The following is a 15979-nucleotide window of genomic DNA, read 5'->3' as shown; positions in this document are numbered from 1 at the left end:
AGTATTAGGACTTCAGATGCGTTTGAGGCAAAACCAGTCTCTCATGTTCATGGCTATGCTGGTTGCTTTCTGTATTTTTGTCAATTCATTTATAGCAGCAACTACTACTACTTGTTCATCTCCAATCCAACACACGGTTGAAATAGCAGATATAGAATTGGCCTTGTGGATCTTTACAAGGATATGGATGCCTGTGAAGCATATGCAGCCATACAAGTGATATGGAAGGTGCTTCATTCGTTGCATCCACCAAATTGCTCATCGCAATGCAAGCAGCAAGAGACTTGCAAGGAAACTCGTTATTAGATGTTGGTTTTAGTACGCAGGTTGCTGTCTTGTTCCATTCAATCCATAGATTCAATGTCAGTTCTATTTAGGGATATCAGATCGAAAATTCGACATACTCCACTGTTAGTCTCGTTAACATTCAGAGTGTATGTACTGTAGACTTTATAGAAGGGAAGAGCAAAAGTAAAATGATCAACGAAATTCCCATCTGGCTTCCATTAGTAGTTTTGATAAAGTTGCTAGTAATTCATGAATACAGCATGCTAATAGCTTGATTACTCATACTCACACCATCTCTATTACATAAGCTTTGTAACAAACAATACCTTAAGAAAAGCCATAAAGGCACAGATCATATCCAGAGCAGAAACAGATAAATCTTCAGAATGCGCCATTGTCCTCGTGTAGCAGCATCTGATCAAAGTGCCACACCCCTGTGTGCAGAAACCATCACTCTTAGTGCCAGAAGATGAAATTTTTGTATAAGATGACACGACGACGACAATGGTAATCACAAGGGAAAGAAAAATCAGATATTGATAACTAAGAGCGAAACTGGAACATGATTTGTTTGTACCGTGTCCTTTCCCAACCCTTCTCAACTGACTCACAAACTCTGCAATCTTCTTAATGGCTTCAACCTAGCAAGAAAAGAAGAAAAGATCAATATGATTAGAAAACCCATAAAAGACCTTTTTTTTTTTTTTTTTTTGGTTTCATTTAGGTGAATTTGAGATGTTTGTTGGTTCTCTGAAGGACCAGAATCTTAGTGAACCATCTCAGCTGGTAGCTTTGGCTTTACAGGTACTCCTTTCCATGTTAACAACAAAAGTAGAGATTTTGACGAACAGGAATGAAGATATGGGATTCTCATTTCACCTGTTCCTTAAGAAACTCGCTCTCAATGAAGTCGGTCATCTGAGGATCGTTGTTTCGCACAGCCACCTGTTTTCAAGAACAGATCATGAATGATGAGTAGCCCTACTAACTGAGTCAGTGACTGACATTTCAGTAAAGAAGAACATTAATTCAGATTGATGAAGCGAAGATGAGAGGTTAAAGATATTAGTTACACTGTGTAACAGCAAAAGCTTCTCATTTGTTAACTTCTCCAAGGACAATGCTAGTTCCATTGCTGAACCAAGAAATTGTAGAATGTACATTGAGTCAGTAGTAGGGATACCATAAAGACACATAGACATATGACTTATATCTCTCCTTTTGGCTATCTGTCACATGGGGCGTTGCCTCGAATAATTCCCACTAAATACGGATAAGATGGATTGACATTACATGTAATGGAGAAAGAAAATCTCTCCCCAGAGTAAAAGAATCAACTATACAAGATGAGATTGTATCCCTCAAGGTCTCCTCAAACATAAAAAGACACTCTACGCATATTGAAGAGAACAAGGGGTATCTCTGTATGAACTTTTTATTCTCTCCCTTAACTATTTTTCCAAAGGTTCTTATCTATCCATTCCTGATAAATCTAGGGCCATTCCAGATCCCATTCACCACCAGACTTTGACTGTTCCAGCTCATTATTTCTCTATGGAGTACTGTAAAACAGATGGCTGCTTATACCATATAATGCATCACCCTTCTCAACATGATCAAATTCTGAAGGCGGCGTCAATATGGTGTGCTGCGTCACTCTTCCACCACGTATGTTCTGATATATTCATCACGTTGAAGCGTAAAAATAATAATATAAAAGATAAAGATATTCTTTTGAGAAGATAGATTGCCATACTTGAAGTCGACTTAAAAAGAAAATTTAGAATGATTTTGACGGAAGGAGAAAGAGAGAGAGGAAGAGATAAAGCATATGATATTGGAGAAAGAACCTGGTATTTCATCAACTTTTCGGCATGTTCCCTTTCTTCTTCACTTGACTCCTTGAAAAATCTAATAATTCCCATAAAGACAGATTAATAAGGAAAGAATAAAGTGGTGATGATGAACATATATAGTTGTGGTATTAATCTGTTTGTTTTAGTACTTGGCAAGGCCCTTGAGAGCAACATTGTCCCTGTCGAAGTAGGCAAACATGGAGTGATACGCATACGAGACATTGTATTCCACACTGCAATTAAGAGGAGATGAAAACAGACAGAAAGTACATTAGAAGAGAACAAAGGAAACTGGATACTAATAACGATGATGATGTAAAGAATGAGAGGATGCAGAGTACGTAATTAAGGGAAGAGAATGAGGATAGATGTTATATAACCATAAAAATAGCTAGAAAATTGCCCCTTTCTTCATCAATTGCATTTCTTTCTCTTCCACTCTAGCTGTTCTTCCTTTTCTTTCATTTTTTCCCCTTGTATCCAATTGTAAATTTAGTAATTTCTTCAACACATCTACTGGAGGTGTTAAAAAGAAAAGGGTTATATTATGTAGTTAGTTAACATATGGCCAAACCTATATTTTTTCTTCTGAATTTTATATAAAAAGCCTATCATCTATATCACCTTTTGAATATTTAACTTTTATAATTTATATTTATTGACTACCTAATTTCATTTAAAATAATGTGTGAGTTATTCGTGAGGTAAACTAAAAATAAAAATAAAAATAAGAGAGAGGAATCATAGAAGAATAACTAATCCTTTCTGTTATCTTTGCTCTTGTCTCCCATCTCCTATTAAGTTGAATGGAAGAACTAAGTCTCTCGTTGCTGTCTCGACCAATCCTAATCTTTTCTTTCTGCTTCAACCCACGACCTGCGAGTTGCGATTGACCCATCCTTCTCTTGTTGTGATCGACAACATGTGACAAACCTATCTTTCTCCTTCCTTTCTGCTCTTACCTGCGACCTACAACGAACCTATCCTTTCCAATCCTTTTTGAGATGCCCAACTTATCTATTGGTGAGTTTATAATTTGAAAATAGCTAGACATGATATTTTATTAATTTATTTTTATATATTTAATGACACTAAATAATTATTAGATAGTCTATAAATATAAATTATAAAAGTCAAATATTTAATAAGTTACATTTAAACTTGAAAGGAGTGATAGCCCTTTTATGTAAAGTCCATAAAGAAAAATACGAGTTTGGCCGTAAATATATAGTTCGAGATTTATTCATGGTGGATGATACGTTGTTGGGGTTGCCAAACAAAAAATCGCTTTACCTTGTGTTTTCAGCTTCCCAACCGTTATTAGTTTTCCCCACAAACATTAGAAAGGAAAGAATAGCTAAGAACTAAGAAGGAAGGGAATAGAACTGACTTGATCTGCTCGTTGAGGGCAGCTTCACACTCGTCCTCATACTTCTGGCGAGCGAGCGAAACATAGGGAGAGATCGGCACCAGAAACTCCTCCCTCTTCAGCTCTTCAAAGGGCTGAAAAACCAGCGCCTCCACGGCCGAACCACCGGCTTCTTTCGCCGCCGCCGCCGCCACCAACCCTTTACCAGTCTTTGTGGGTTTCACACGACTCAGGGCTGCGGCGCCATGGCCAGCGGCAGAAGAAGGGAAAGAGGTCAAGCAAGGAGATGGTGAGCTCAGCAAGGGCAGGCCAAGACTAAAGCTAACAGATGAAGCCATTACAGAGGACATAGTTCTAGAGATGAATGTGTATGGAGGCTTGAGGATGCAGCTGGTACGAGGAACCCGGGCTTTATAGAGGTGGCCGGTGGCCAAGCGGACTTCTTGGACCAGAGTTTGAATGGCAGACGGTTCATTTGGGAGCGTCGGATGAAGTGAAACGTGGACGGCTCAGATCGAGGAACGTACAGAGGCGTGTGGCTGGCTCGTGGCTTATCCAATATGTGAGGAATCCTTAGATAATATTCTTACTTATATTGTTTTCACGTCTCAGTTCACAGTACCATTTTCTCCTCCACGTGGAAGGCAATCAATCAACGATGATTAATGCTATGTTCCATTTGTATTACATTAATCTCATTTCGTCCTTAATTAAAACAATAATATTTCTGATGAAATAATAATTTAGTCTAAAATCTAATAACTTTAATTCACTCTTTGATTCAATTTTTTTTAAAAATTAGTCTTTAATTTGGTCATATTTAATTTTAACCCGACTAAATAGATTAGATTATTATATATATATATATATACGTGTAACTTTACTCAACAATACATAGTTACATCAAGAGTGTTCAAATATAGATCCGGATCGATCACGATCCACTCAAAGGCATCGGTTGGGACGAAGAAATTATAAATTATAAGTTATAAATTATATGATTGGGAGAGGAAGCAGCCTTTCCAGTGGCTTTGAGTTTATCTGATATGAAACTTCTGTATCAATCGAATCTTAAAAAACAATTATATATCCAAGTGGGTTGAGCGGTAGCCACGTGCGCCCACAAAGGACAAGGCCCAGCCCGGCCCGGCCCAACCCAGCCAGGCCCAGAGGGTTACGTTAGGAATTACGCAAGCAAACAAGGCCATGAGGCTGAGCATATTATTAATTGACTCTGGAGTTTGGCTGTTTCATACAAGTGCTAGAGATGGTCCCAACCCAATTCAATCCCTTTGCCGTATACTGATAAGCTAAGCTGTTTATTTAAAAAAAAAAAAATATTTAAAAATGTATATATCTAAATTTTATACGAAATATGTAATTAAAAGAATGGATTAAATTTTTTATTGATTATTAGTATTATTAATAAGTTACAATTTTTTTTCCCTGGAAAAAATATTTAGAATTTAGAATCAGAAAGGGAATAGAAATTAAGGGCTTTAGAAGGCCACACGTTGATGGAAGGGAGATATTCTTTAATGGCTTTTTTGGGAGGCTTAAGTGTGATGGGTGATAGAATAGTGACAGTGATGAAGACGACTGGTCTTCCACATATGGACACCCATTCTACAGCCAGGCTTGTGGATAACACAAGCTCTCTCTCTCTCTCTCTCTCTCTCTCTCTCTCTCTCAGTTTCATCATGTGATAATGGGCCAAAGAAAAATTTTCATCTAATTTGGCATCTGCAGACAATTTTGGTATAGTTTATTGCAAACAAGAAGAAGGTATAGATCTTCAGAAACGTATCCATGTATGTAGCTGCTAAGCTCCTTCTGTAATGGAAGCATTTACTATGATCATTCTATATTATCTCTCTTCCTTCCCGAGAAAGTACAGAGAAAGGGGGGCGGGGGGGGGGGGGGGGGGGGGGGGGGTGAGGGAAAGCATTGAAAGCTCCACTCTGCATATATAATCATAACTTTCTCTCTCTCTGTGATATGTGAACTCAAAGTCTCCATCTTTCTTTCCATATTTTTTTATGCATGGCGACAACCCGTTTCAATCCGATTGGAAAGGGATCACCACGCCCCAATTATTCGCTCCTCTTTTTAAACCAAGCCCATTCTTCCGCTCTCTCACACCACCGTACGTTGCCATGGCTGCCACCACCACTGCCGCCGCGGATGCCACCCCGAAATTCCACCAAAACCCTGAGTTCTACCCGGAACTGTCACCGGCGTCTCCGCCGACGCACCACGACGGCCTGGAGTTCTGGCAGTTTATGGTTGCCGGTTCAATCGCAGGCTGTGTCGAACATATGTCCATGTTCCCCGTTGACACTCTCAAGACCCGCATGCAGGCCGTCGGGTCGTCTTGTTCGTCTTCAACTCTTACCGTCCGGCAATCCCTTGGCTCGATTCTGAAGCTTGAAGGCTTCGCTGGACTCTACCGGGGCATTGCCGCTATGGGACTCGGCGCTGGACCAGCCCATGCGGTTTACTTTTCCGTGTATGAGCACTGCAAGAAGGTTTTATCGGCCGGGAATCCCAACAATTCGGCGGCGCACGCGGCATCTGGGGTGGTGGCCACGGTGGCGAGCGATGCCGTGATCACGCCTATGGACATGGTGAAGCAGAGGCTGCAGCTGAAGAGCAGTCCTTACAAGGGTGTGGCCGACTGCGCCAAAAGGGTGTTGATGGAGGAAGGAATCGGAGCTTTCTATGCCTCGTACCGGACCACCGTCTTCATGAACGCGCCGTTCACGGCGGTCCACTTCGCCACGTACGAGGCTGCGAAACGGGGACTGACGGAGGTGTCACCGGAGAGCGTGGCTGAGGAGGAGACATTAGTGGTCCACGCCACGGCCGGCGCTGCTGCCGGAGCGTTGGCGGCAGCGGTCACAACTCCTCTTGATGTCGTCAAAACTCAATTGCAGTGCCAGGTGAAAATTTTACGTCATTTATCTCCCTTTTTTACCTTAGTGCAAAGTTAAATGCCTAACAATATTAGATGATGGTTCTTGCGCGCAGGGCGTGTGTGGATGTGATCGATTTTCAAGTGGTTCGATCCGGGACGTGATTCGGACTATAGTAAAGAAGGAAGGATATGGAGGGCTGATGAGAGGATGGATCCCCAGGATGCTATTCCATGCACCTGCTGCTGCGATCTGCTGGTCCACCTATGAAGCAGCTAAAACCTTTTTTCAACAACTGCATGGCAGCCACAGCTCTAGGTCTGTTGATTAAGATGCCATAGTCCAAGTCTTTGTAATTAATTGAATAACATGTAAGCATGGAATTGGCAGACTTGGCCATTAGTTTTTAAGTATAAGTATTGCTGGTTAAGTCATCTGCCTAAGATTCAGGGCCAATTGTAACCCTGCTGCAGCCACCTCTTCCCTGATCATCAGTTGCTTTTCATGGGTAAAGTCAATAAAGGTAAATAGAATACATAAGAAGATACCATCAGCTGCAAGACTCAAAAGTACAAACAGGACACATATTTTTGGTCTATAGCATTTATGTTTACAGCAACCAGTGGTTGAGAAACTAATCATATGGATTCCAGAACTATCAGAAACGTGTTACATATCAACTTCCAACTCAGAACTTATCTACACCCACACCATCTCGGAGAACCTCATAAGCATTTCTACTCCTGGTTTTCTTCACCCCAGCTGTGAAATGGAGCTTCCCCCCGTCAGTTGAGATGCAGGTAACTTTCACCCAGATCAGCACCTTTGTCTTCATCCCCTCTATATCAGCTAGTTTCCCTTTCCCCAGATATCCAGTGACTATGGTTGAGAAGCGCAAAACAGATGAATCTCTATAACCCACTTCACAAATTGAGGGAACATAGACAACAAGTTTGCCCGTCTCTTCATTGAACTCATAGTGGGTAGCATCTCGAGGAAAGATGCCAACTGCCATGTCATATTCCTTTAGCAGTTCTGGTAGTGGCTTTTGCATTTTCCCTGTGGAGTTGTGTGTCATATGAATGAATATAGCATTCCCCAAAAAGAGAGAGATTGAAGACAAAAAAAATTTACACTGACAGAAAAAAGGACTTAATCATAGGATGCGAACATCCTATGGCAGATACACATGCTTAAGTTACACGTACTGGAAGAAACTCCAGCACCAAGTGGCATACCTGATCACCCCATTTTAACTAATCATTTGTGCAATTAAAGAATAAATTAAATAATGCAGAAAAAAAAGTAAAAACAAAAGATAAAAGGCATGTCACTAAAATATTCTCCTTACACCTAACTTCTGTTTTCTAGTTGCCATCTTCCAATCAGAGGCTTCATCTCACAATTGCCACCTTATCTGGCGTAATAGGAGGATAAACAAACTAGTCAAGTCATATCTTGCTATTACCAGGGGCTAGTAGCAATAATAATTTTCAAGCCCCACATGGTCAATGCTTTTTTCTGGTTGGTTTCATTTTCATAAAGGTCCTCCAAGATTGGCAGAGTCTCAAGACGTAGAATGTAAGTTGAATCAAGTTAGCTTTCAGTTGGTAGACAATGGGACCTGATGCTACAATCCAAATGAGTTTTGCACAGCTGCCCTAATAAATTTTGAAATGGTCTAATGCCAAAACATATTGGGACGATTACAAATTTCTCAACTGTTGAAACCAGAAAACCTTGATCAGCAATAAATTACCTTGCAAAGCACCAAAAAGAAAGAAACTTATTAAAATGACATGAACATGCAAGTAAGGGATAAATTTTAAACAACCGTCAACAAACAATAGCATGGCAAATAAAAGACACTATATCTCTTTGGTAACCAGAATAACGTCTAATAGGATAGAAGAGCAAAATGCAGAAGCAAAACAGACCTTTCATTTTGTTAACTAACCACTTGGCTCCTCCTTCAATGCTGGTCGACATAGACTGATCATAGAAATAAAGTCAGTATAAACCAAACTGAAACAGAGAAATGTCTAGGAAGCTCCTTGGCTGGAAGGATAGAAAAGCAAACATAAAAAGATCAAGAAGTTACCATACATATATATGCTTCAGACACACCAGACAACTAACTCTCGTAGAAATTAAACACAGTTCCGCTGCTAGTATGCTGATTAAACCTTTAAATTCCATAATTGGTCTATCATTAGAGCAGTTTCTTCCTCTTAACAGGAAGGCGCCAATAGTTCCTAAAATCAGCTTAGGTATGACCCCACTAAATTGGATTTTAGGTAATCATGCCTCGTTCATAGTTCATATTAATTCCAAATTCAACTTCTGATATCTAACTCCGAAAGTACCAATTCGACTAGCTCAAACCCAAAAAACCCTAATCGGGATCAAGACTCGAAAGCCACAAGGAAACAACGTTGTGATGATATCAGCATTAATTAGCAAACTTATACAAAAAAAAGAAGAAAAATAATGAGGAAATGAATTTAAGTGATTCAGGAAGATAGAGAATATAGGTACAGTGATATCATCGCCGACGGAGTCGATCTCCTTGTTGGCTCTCTGGCCCAACCAGTACGACCCCACCTTGTTCATTATCTGATCCATTTGGCTCTCTCTGTGTCTGCGCTCCTTCAGATTCAACAGGGGATTGCTTGTTCTGTTCTAAATTTCGTCCCCCAAAGAGCAATTCGATGACTTCCTCCCTGTTTGTTCTCTCTCTCAGCTCTCTCTCTCTGTGTTTCGTCACAGAGAGAAGTCGTCGGCGACTCGTCGTTGTTCTTCCCCGCGACTTTTCAGCGGCACGTTTCAATCTACTTTCATAGTCGGTTTAATGACACTTTCCACCTCCTTTTTCATTCTAATTCCCAATTCGACCCTGAATATCAAAATATATTGCTCTAACTTGCAACAGTCTTCCTTAATTACCATCTAGTATGTGTTTTGCTGTTACTGGAGTTTAATTGATGTTGGATTACAGGCTAGCTAGAGGTTTGAAGAAACATTAATTTGAAGTGGCTCAATGCTCCCAAACATTGACAAGTTTGGTGGTGCATTTGTGAGTAGATCATCTTTAACAACATGCATATTTTCTTTTTCTTGAAATCATGTTATTCCCTTAATTTGATAATAATATAATTTAAATATGTGCAGGCACCCAAGCCATCATCTGGACCCCATAATTCTAGGGAATGCCTACCCTTGATTCTTATCCTTAGAAACAGATTGAAATATGCTCTCACATGCCGTCGTGAAGTCATTGCAATCTTGATGCAACGTCATGTACTTGTTGACGGCAAGGTTAGGACAGATAAAAATATACCTTATTCAGGATGTGTAATGGGTTATAACTGAATTGAATTGTCCAAAAATTATTAATCGAATCGAATTGAATTGTCCCTAATAACTAAACCGAACCGACCGATAATCCTAGTATAACCGAACTAACCGAAATCAAAATAACCGAACAACCAAATGTGATAATCGAACCGAACCGACAATAGGCAGAGAGTTTCCAATCCCCAATCAGAACCGATAATCCTAGTATAACCGAACATAAAACCAAAACGATTTTCCAATCCCCAATCAGAATTTCCAAAACAAATGAACAAGAATCGGAAATATCCAAAGTTTCCCAATCGAAATTTTCTAGAATAAGAATCACTGAATCATAAATAGCGTACCTTTGAGTCTTTGACGCAAGAGGGTTCCCAAGGATCTTGTAGCGATTGGGAAGAAAAAGGGCCTGGTCGACGAGCTTCGAAGCGCACGTCGTCGTCGCCAATTGCCCCTCCGCCACTACTAGCGTCGCCGCCATGGCCCAGATCTTGGAATAGCCCTCGTCGATCGTCCAAGTACAAGGAAAAGAAGAAACGAAGGCGATGGATGGTAGGGTGAAAGTTAAGGTTCGATTCGATCGAGTGTGGGTTAGGGTTAGGGTTCGATTCGATCGCTTGTGAGAGAAAGAGAGAGAAAGAGAGAGAGAGAGAGAATGAGGGTGTGGTTATCCCTTAGCACACGAACTCACAGGCGATGGTGGGGGGAGATAGCGAGAAAGAGAAAATGGGGGAGTGTGAGTGTCTGTGTCGGTCATGTGAGTTCTGTGTTTGGGGGGGTTGAACTCACACGGTTAACCGGTTAGTTTGGTTAACTGAAAATTAAATTATTGCAAACCGAATTGAACCGTTTCATAAAAAAAATCAAACCAAATTAATCGAATTAAATTATTTTATCAAAAAAATCGAACTGAACCAACCAATTTAGTTGGTTTGGCTCGATTAATTTGATTTAACCGAACTGCTGCTCACCCCTACCTTGCTGGTTTCATGGCTACGCCCTTATACTGAAATTCTTGACTTACTTTGACTTACATTTCTTATTACTGAATTCAATATATCTATCTTAAAAATGATTAAATTGTTAGAATCCAATAAAATTCCATATGCCTATCTTTGAAACAATTTTGTACCAATAAATTGGATGGAGATGATAAAAGTGTATATAAAGGTGCAACCTTGAGGATTATATTGTCTCCAATCTCACCTGTCAAGGAAGTTTGTCCTTAGGTATTATTGTGTGTCAAAGAAGATATATGCTTGCAATGCACAATTGTTGATTCATTTTGTTGTTTTACTTAATGCAAATTTGTCTCTTAATTATTGCATCCTCTCTGGACCAGATGTTGCGTCTATTCCCTATACCAACGAGAATTTCCGTCTCCACAAAGGGTTGATCCCGACTCCATTCCCTCAGAGATGAAAGGTCAAGGTTTGTTCTTTTGCTGAATGTATACAATGATTCTATTTTTAAAGCAATCATCATGTTGCTTGAAAATTGCCACTTGTACATAATGGATGAGCGAAAAGCGTTAAAATCATAAAAATGTCCTTTAAGTGCAATTGTTTCCTTTTCCCTTCTCATGACCGTCTTCTCTCTCCCTTTCTCATCCTCTCGTCGGCCGCCGCTACAACCGTCAATCCCTTCCCATCCCCTCACCTGCAATCGTCGCACCATCGTTGTCCCTGTCTCCGTTGATCGTCGCTGCATTCTCCTGCCGCCTCGTCTAGTGCTGATCACCATACTACCGTCATCTTTGCCACCACCGATCACTGCTGCATCCTCTCGTCATCTTACCTCACGCCAATCACTGCACCATCGTGGCCCCTGCCACCAAGCCATCGATTCTTTTTTCCGCCAAGTTTGCAGACATACTCCCCTGATGAAGTTTGATGGAGACTTACTCTCCTAATGAAGTCTGATTGGGCTTCATTCATAGTTACGAAAATTATCCGATCCGTAGCCAAAAAGCGACTGAAAACGTCGGCGGCAATGGCAGTGGCACTGTGAGTGGCGGTGCTAGGGTGACCGTAGTGACAAGTGTGACCGTAGTGACAGATTTCTCAAGGTGGGAGGGTTTCGTGGAAGTTTCAATTTGATAATTTGGGAGAGAGGTATCTTCGTTATTTTATCATATGTGAGTAAGGCATTGTGTAAATATTTATATATAAGTAGCATTGTTTATGTTGCTTTCAATGTTGAATAGTTGTTTTTATCAATGGGCGTGTAGATGGCCCATTTATGCTAGTGGTAGAATTACGCCTGTCACGATGTTCGTAACTGGTAACATATGTGATGTAATTCCTGGGGACTATGTGAATGCGTACAATGAAGGCAATGCTTCCAAATATTTGTACCTGATTTGCATTTTCCAAAACAGAATCTTGTTTGTCTCTAGGTCAAGTTTGATGGTATCATTAGCCTTGATAAGCGGGTCAGGATAACGGATGGTCCGACCATCATAAGTGTAGTAGAGGTATGGAATGCCTTTCTGTCCAAACTGTACAGAGCGAACTTTGCAAAGCTTAAACTGCAGAAAACAAACTCCACTATATGTCAAACGACTCATCAATTACAAAGATTGCGTGTGGTACGGAATCAAAATTTTAATTGGTATCTCATATAATATTTACCATCCATATATCAAAATAAGATAACAGGAGAAACTCTCCCCATCTAACAGGTCCAAAATACATTTCTCCAAAAGAAAAATAAAACAGAATCAGGACATAGAGTTTGGAAGCTTTGAGACCATCCACATCCAGGATGCAACTGGCCAGGAGTTTGTCACCCGCATGGGAAATGTCTTCACCATTGGAAAAGGTACAATTAAAGCCGTGGGTGTCACTTCCCAAGGGCAAGGGTATCAAGTTGTCCATCATTGAGGAGGCTAGAAAGAGGATTGCTCCACAAGCAGGTGTAGCTGCATAAATTTATCAATGAAGATCTGTTGCAGATTCTCTATTTAGTTGCTTTAGGTTGAGAATTTATGTTTTGTCCTCAAGTCTTGTTACAACATTGAACTGAATTTTGTTTTTTGGATATTTTTGGTTTGATTTGAGATTGAGCTATGTTGGTTAACTGCTGAATTTATGTTAGTAACCTTAGTATCCTTATACATGAAATATCCCAGCAGATGGAATGTAAAAGAAATTGAAAATGTCATTTAAGTACTCATTTTAAATATTTTTTATGGTACTCGTACATTGACGAGTTGTATATTTTGAAAAGAAATTGACAAAACAAAAGGTGATAAAACCTCCATTTGGAGACAAGGGGAGCAAAACATGAGGCTATAGTCGTAAGTCTATTTTAGAAAGGTTGGAGAAAAACTTTTTTGAGTATATATTTTACAGGCTTATCTAGCAACCATCACCAATCGCTATAGTACAACGTTCAAAAAGCCCACAAGTTCATTAATCATCCACATGAACTGCAACTCACTTTCACTTTGGTTGAAAGAAATTTTTAATCTCAGTCTTTTCAACTTACGGCATCATCATAACATAAAAGGAGTAATAACTTGGTTAATTATATATCACATTAAATAAAGCTTACTCAGTTTAAAATGTCTTTGATGCATTAATTAATTAAAGTTCAATTACATTCTTTTATATTATTGAAACCTAGTTTGTAACATATCAACTCTTAACATTAATTTTTACCGTTACTTACACATGCCTCTAGCACAAAACTAAGTGAATATCCCATAATTCAGTTGATAAAATAAATCCATGTGTTATATCGTTTAATAAATCTATTCCAGTGATCCACAAAGCAAACCACAACATCCCCTGAACAATCCAATCAAATGGAATGTTAAATGGCAAGCGCACACCAAATAGCTCCCAAAGCAAGGAGATTGAGATATTGCAGCAATATTCGATCTATGATATGACTTTTGCTGGCAGCTTTGCTCATTGCCATTGTTTGTATACACATAGAAAGCTAAAGATGGATAGACGACGATGATGATCAGACAACAAAGAGTTCATTGTCCAATTGTAATTTGTTTTCAGGCAAATGGGTTTATGATGACAACTCTCACCCCCTTTACAGAGAGCAAACTTGCTCCTTTAAGTTTGATGGGCTCCCTTGTGAGAGATCTGGCAGCAAAAAATTGAGGTGCCAGCACTGGAGGTGGCAGCCAAATGCCTGTGATCTTGCAAGGTCTCTCTCTCTCTCTATCTATCTTCTCCCTCTCTCATAAGCATTCGTACATACTAGGATGGTAAGGTTTATCCATTATCCTTGTTAGTAAGCTGATATAATCCGTTAGGTAATTAACTTTGATACCACTTCTCAAAAAGTTTTGACACCCTTTATTAGGTTCTAATTAAAAGAGTCCTATTTCTAACCATATGGATATGAGGAGTTATATAATAATACTTGGAGTACGTCAATTTGAGGTTTAATGCCATGAAAATGGTGGAGAGTCTTAAGGAACAAGCGGTTTTTGTTCGTCGGGGATTCACTAACTAGAAGCCAATGGGCCTCCATGGCATGCCTGCTCGAGTCTCCGATCCCTTCAGGCCAAAAATCTGTCTCCAGATGGCTCTTTAGCCGTCTTCAAGATGAAGGTGACAATATATGGGTGTTATGTTTGTCTCAATTCTACCTTAATTAGTCTGAATGAGAAAGTAATATTAATGAAGGGATACAATGCAACAGTTGAGCACTATTGGGCGCCATATCTAGTCAAATCGAGCTCGGATATATCATCCCATCATCCACACTGTTAAATCAGAGCAGATTGTGAGAGTTAAAGCCATTGAAAAGCATGGCAAAGCATTGGAGAGATGCAGATATTCTCGTCTTCAACACCTTCATCTGGTGGAGATCAAGGACTAAGTTTAAGGTTCTGTAAATGGTGCATTTCCTCGTAACTAAACAATTGAAGCATTTCACAGTGATCAGTTTGATACTAATCACTTGAATTTGAATCTATATGGCAAGGTGGCGATCATTTAAAAGCCCGAACAAAGTCTATGAAGAAGTTGAGATGCATCGTGCTGTTGAGATGGCTCTAGACACATGGTCGGATTGGCTAGAAACCCACGTAAATCCTAGCAAGACGAAGATCTATTGGGTTTCCATGTCGCCTACACACGAAAGGTTTGGTCATAATCCATGTAATCTATTCAAATAATGTTATAATTCTGTCGTCAACTGGTATTCTATTCCATCCATTGAGGAATGGAGAGTCATGTCCGACACTATCCCTAACAGAGTCTGTGGGCTCTACTAGGGAGTAGTAAGCCTCATAACATACAATCCATGGCCAAATATGAAAAGACTAAATGGGCTGATTATCTACTCTGAACAACAGCGTCTGATCATCTCATCGTGTCGATGTCATAAGAACAGAATAACGATACGTACATTTGCAGGGGCGAAGAATGGGGAAGACCTAGAGGTGAGACCAGTTACAATGAGACAGAGCCAACATGGATAGAAGGGTACCAATGAAGTGAATCGGACCCCAGAATAATGCAACCGGTAGAGGCTGCAATTGACAGATTGGGAAGAAAAGGCCTCAAAGTTCAACAGATTTAACATAACCCAACTCTCTTGAGTATAGGAAAGTGTCATGTACATAGGGTTTACCTAGGATTTGAGAGAAATCAAAGGGGGAATTAGACGGATAGAGAAGGAAATTGGAGCAAGAAATAGGAAAGATTAGCGAGAACAACTATGACGCCCCACTCTCACTTGTCACTCGTGAAACAATCATTCAAACTGCTCACATGCCCCGGTTATTTGTGAAGGACGGACTATTTTTCAATACGAAACGTCCTAGGTGGAAATTATACTTCGTCCTTCCCTTCCTTCCACTTCAGGATTGACTAGCAAATTTAGGTTTTAACAATACCATACTTGGCTAATTAATTTTCATTAAGTTTGTTCAATCATCATTTTTTTTTAAATACTTTAATTCTTCTTCTTCCCCAAGAATTCCACCGGGTTCCATATAGTTCATAATTCCAAACCACCCATTGATTTTACCAATTTGGAGAAAAAACTCATATAATTTAAATTTCCAAAAATTTTGGCATCCTCTCCAAAATATCCAAAAATCCATTTATTTTTGAAAATTCCTCTCGGGTTTATAATTAATCCAAAAATGCCCCCAAAATCTCAAATTTCTAGATTTTTAAGAAAAATTTGGCCAACAAGGCCTGCTAGCACGCCCGGGG

General features: G+C 39.8%; 3 protein-coding genes and 1 pseudogene across 3 annotated transcripts; 2 read left to right on the top strand and 2 right to left on the bottom strand.

Annotated features, from left to right (window-relative positions):
* Nucleotides 1-477: 477 nt before the first annotated feature.
* On the bottom strand, nt 478-4011 carry LOC127791071 (ferritin-3, chloroplastic-like). Its single transcript, XM_052320818.1, has 8 exons — nt 3535-4011; nt 2294-2377; nt 2139-2199; nt 1876-1963; nt 1362-1423; nt 1168-1233; nt 866-929; nt 478-722 (listed from the first exon to the last, which is right to left on the bottom strand). Exons 1-8 carry the CDS (start codon nt 3861-3863, stop codon nt 670-672), a joined length of 807 nt encoding a protein of 268 aa, XP_052176778.1. The 5' UTR covers nt 3864-4011; the 3' UTR covers nt 478-669.
* A 1422-nt stretch (nt 4012-5433) lies between these two features.
* On the top strand, nt 5434-6862 carry LOC127790753 (uncharacterized). Its single transcript, XM_052320410.1, has 2 exons — nt 5434-6455; nt 6544-6862. Exons 1-2 carry the CDS (start codon nt 5553-5555, stop codon nt 6757-6759), a joined length of 1119 nt encoding a protein of 372 aa, XP_052176370.1. The 5' UTR covers nt 5434-5552; the 3' UTR covers nt 6760-6862.
* Nucleotides 6863-6952: 90 nt separating this feature from the next.
* Nucleotides 6953-9247, bottom strand: LOC127790754 (uncharacterized protein At5g01610-like). The gene is made up of 3 exons (XM_052320411.1): nt 8967-9247; nt 8366-8420; nt 6953-7487 (listed from the first exon to the last, which is right to left on the bottom strand). Exons 1-3 carry the CDS (start codon nt 9051-9053, stop codon nt 7117-7119), a joined length of 513 nt encoding a protein of 170 aa, XP_052176371.1. The 5' UTR covers nt 9054-9247; the 3' UTR covers nt 6953-7116.
* A 2527-nt stretch (nt 9248-11774) lies between these two features.
* On the top strand, nt 11775-15338 carry LOC127790077 (protein trichome birefringence-like 34; annotated as a pseudogene).
* Nucleotides 15339-15979: the final 641 nt, after the last annotated feature.

The sequence above is a fragment of the Diospyros lotus genome, chromosome 14, assembly GCF_014633365.1.
Source record: "Diospyros lotus cultivar Yz01 chromosome 14, ASM1463336v1, whole genome shotgun sequence".
In the NCBI taxonomy this organism is placed as follows: domain Eukaryota; kingdom Viridiplantae; phylum Streptophyta; class Magnoliopsida; order Ericales; family Ebenaceae; genus Diospyros; species Diospyros lotus.
This window is presented reverse-complemented; position numbering and strand designations above follow the sequence as displayed.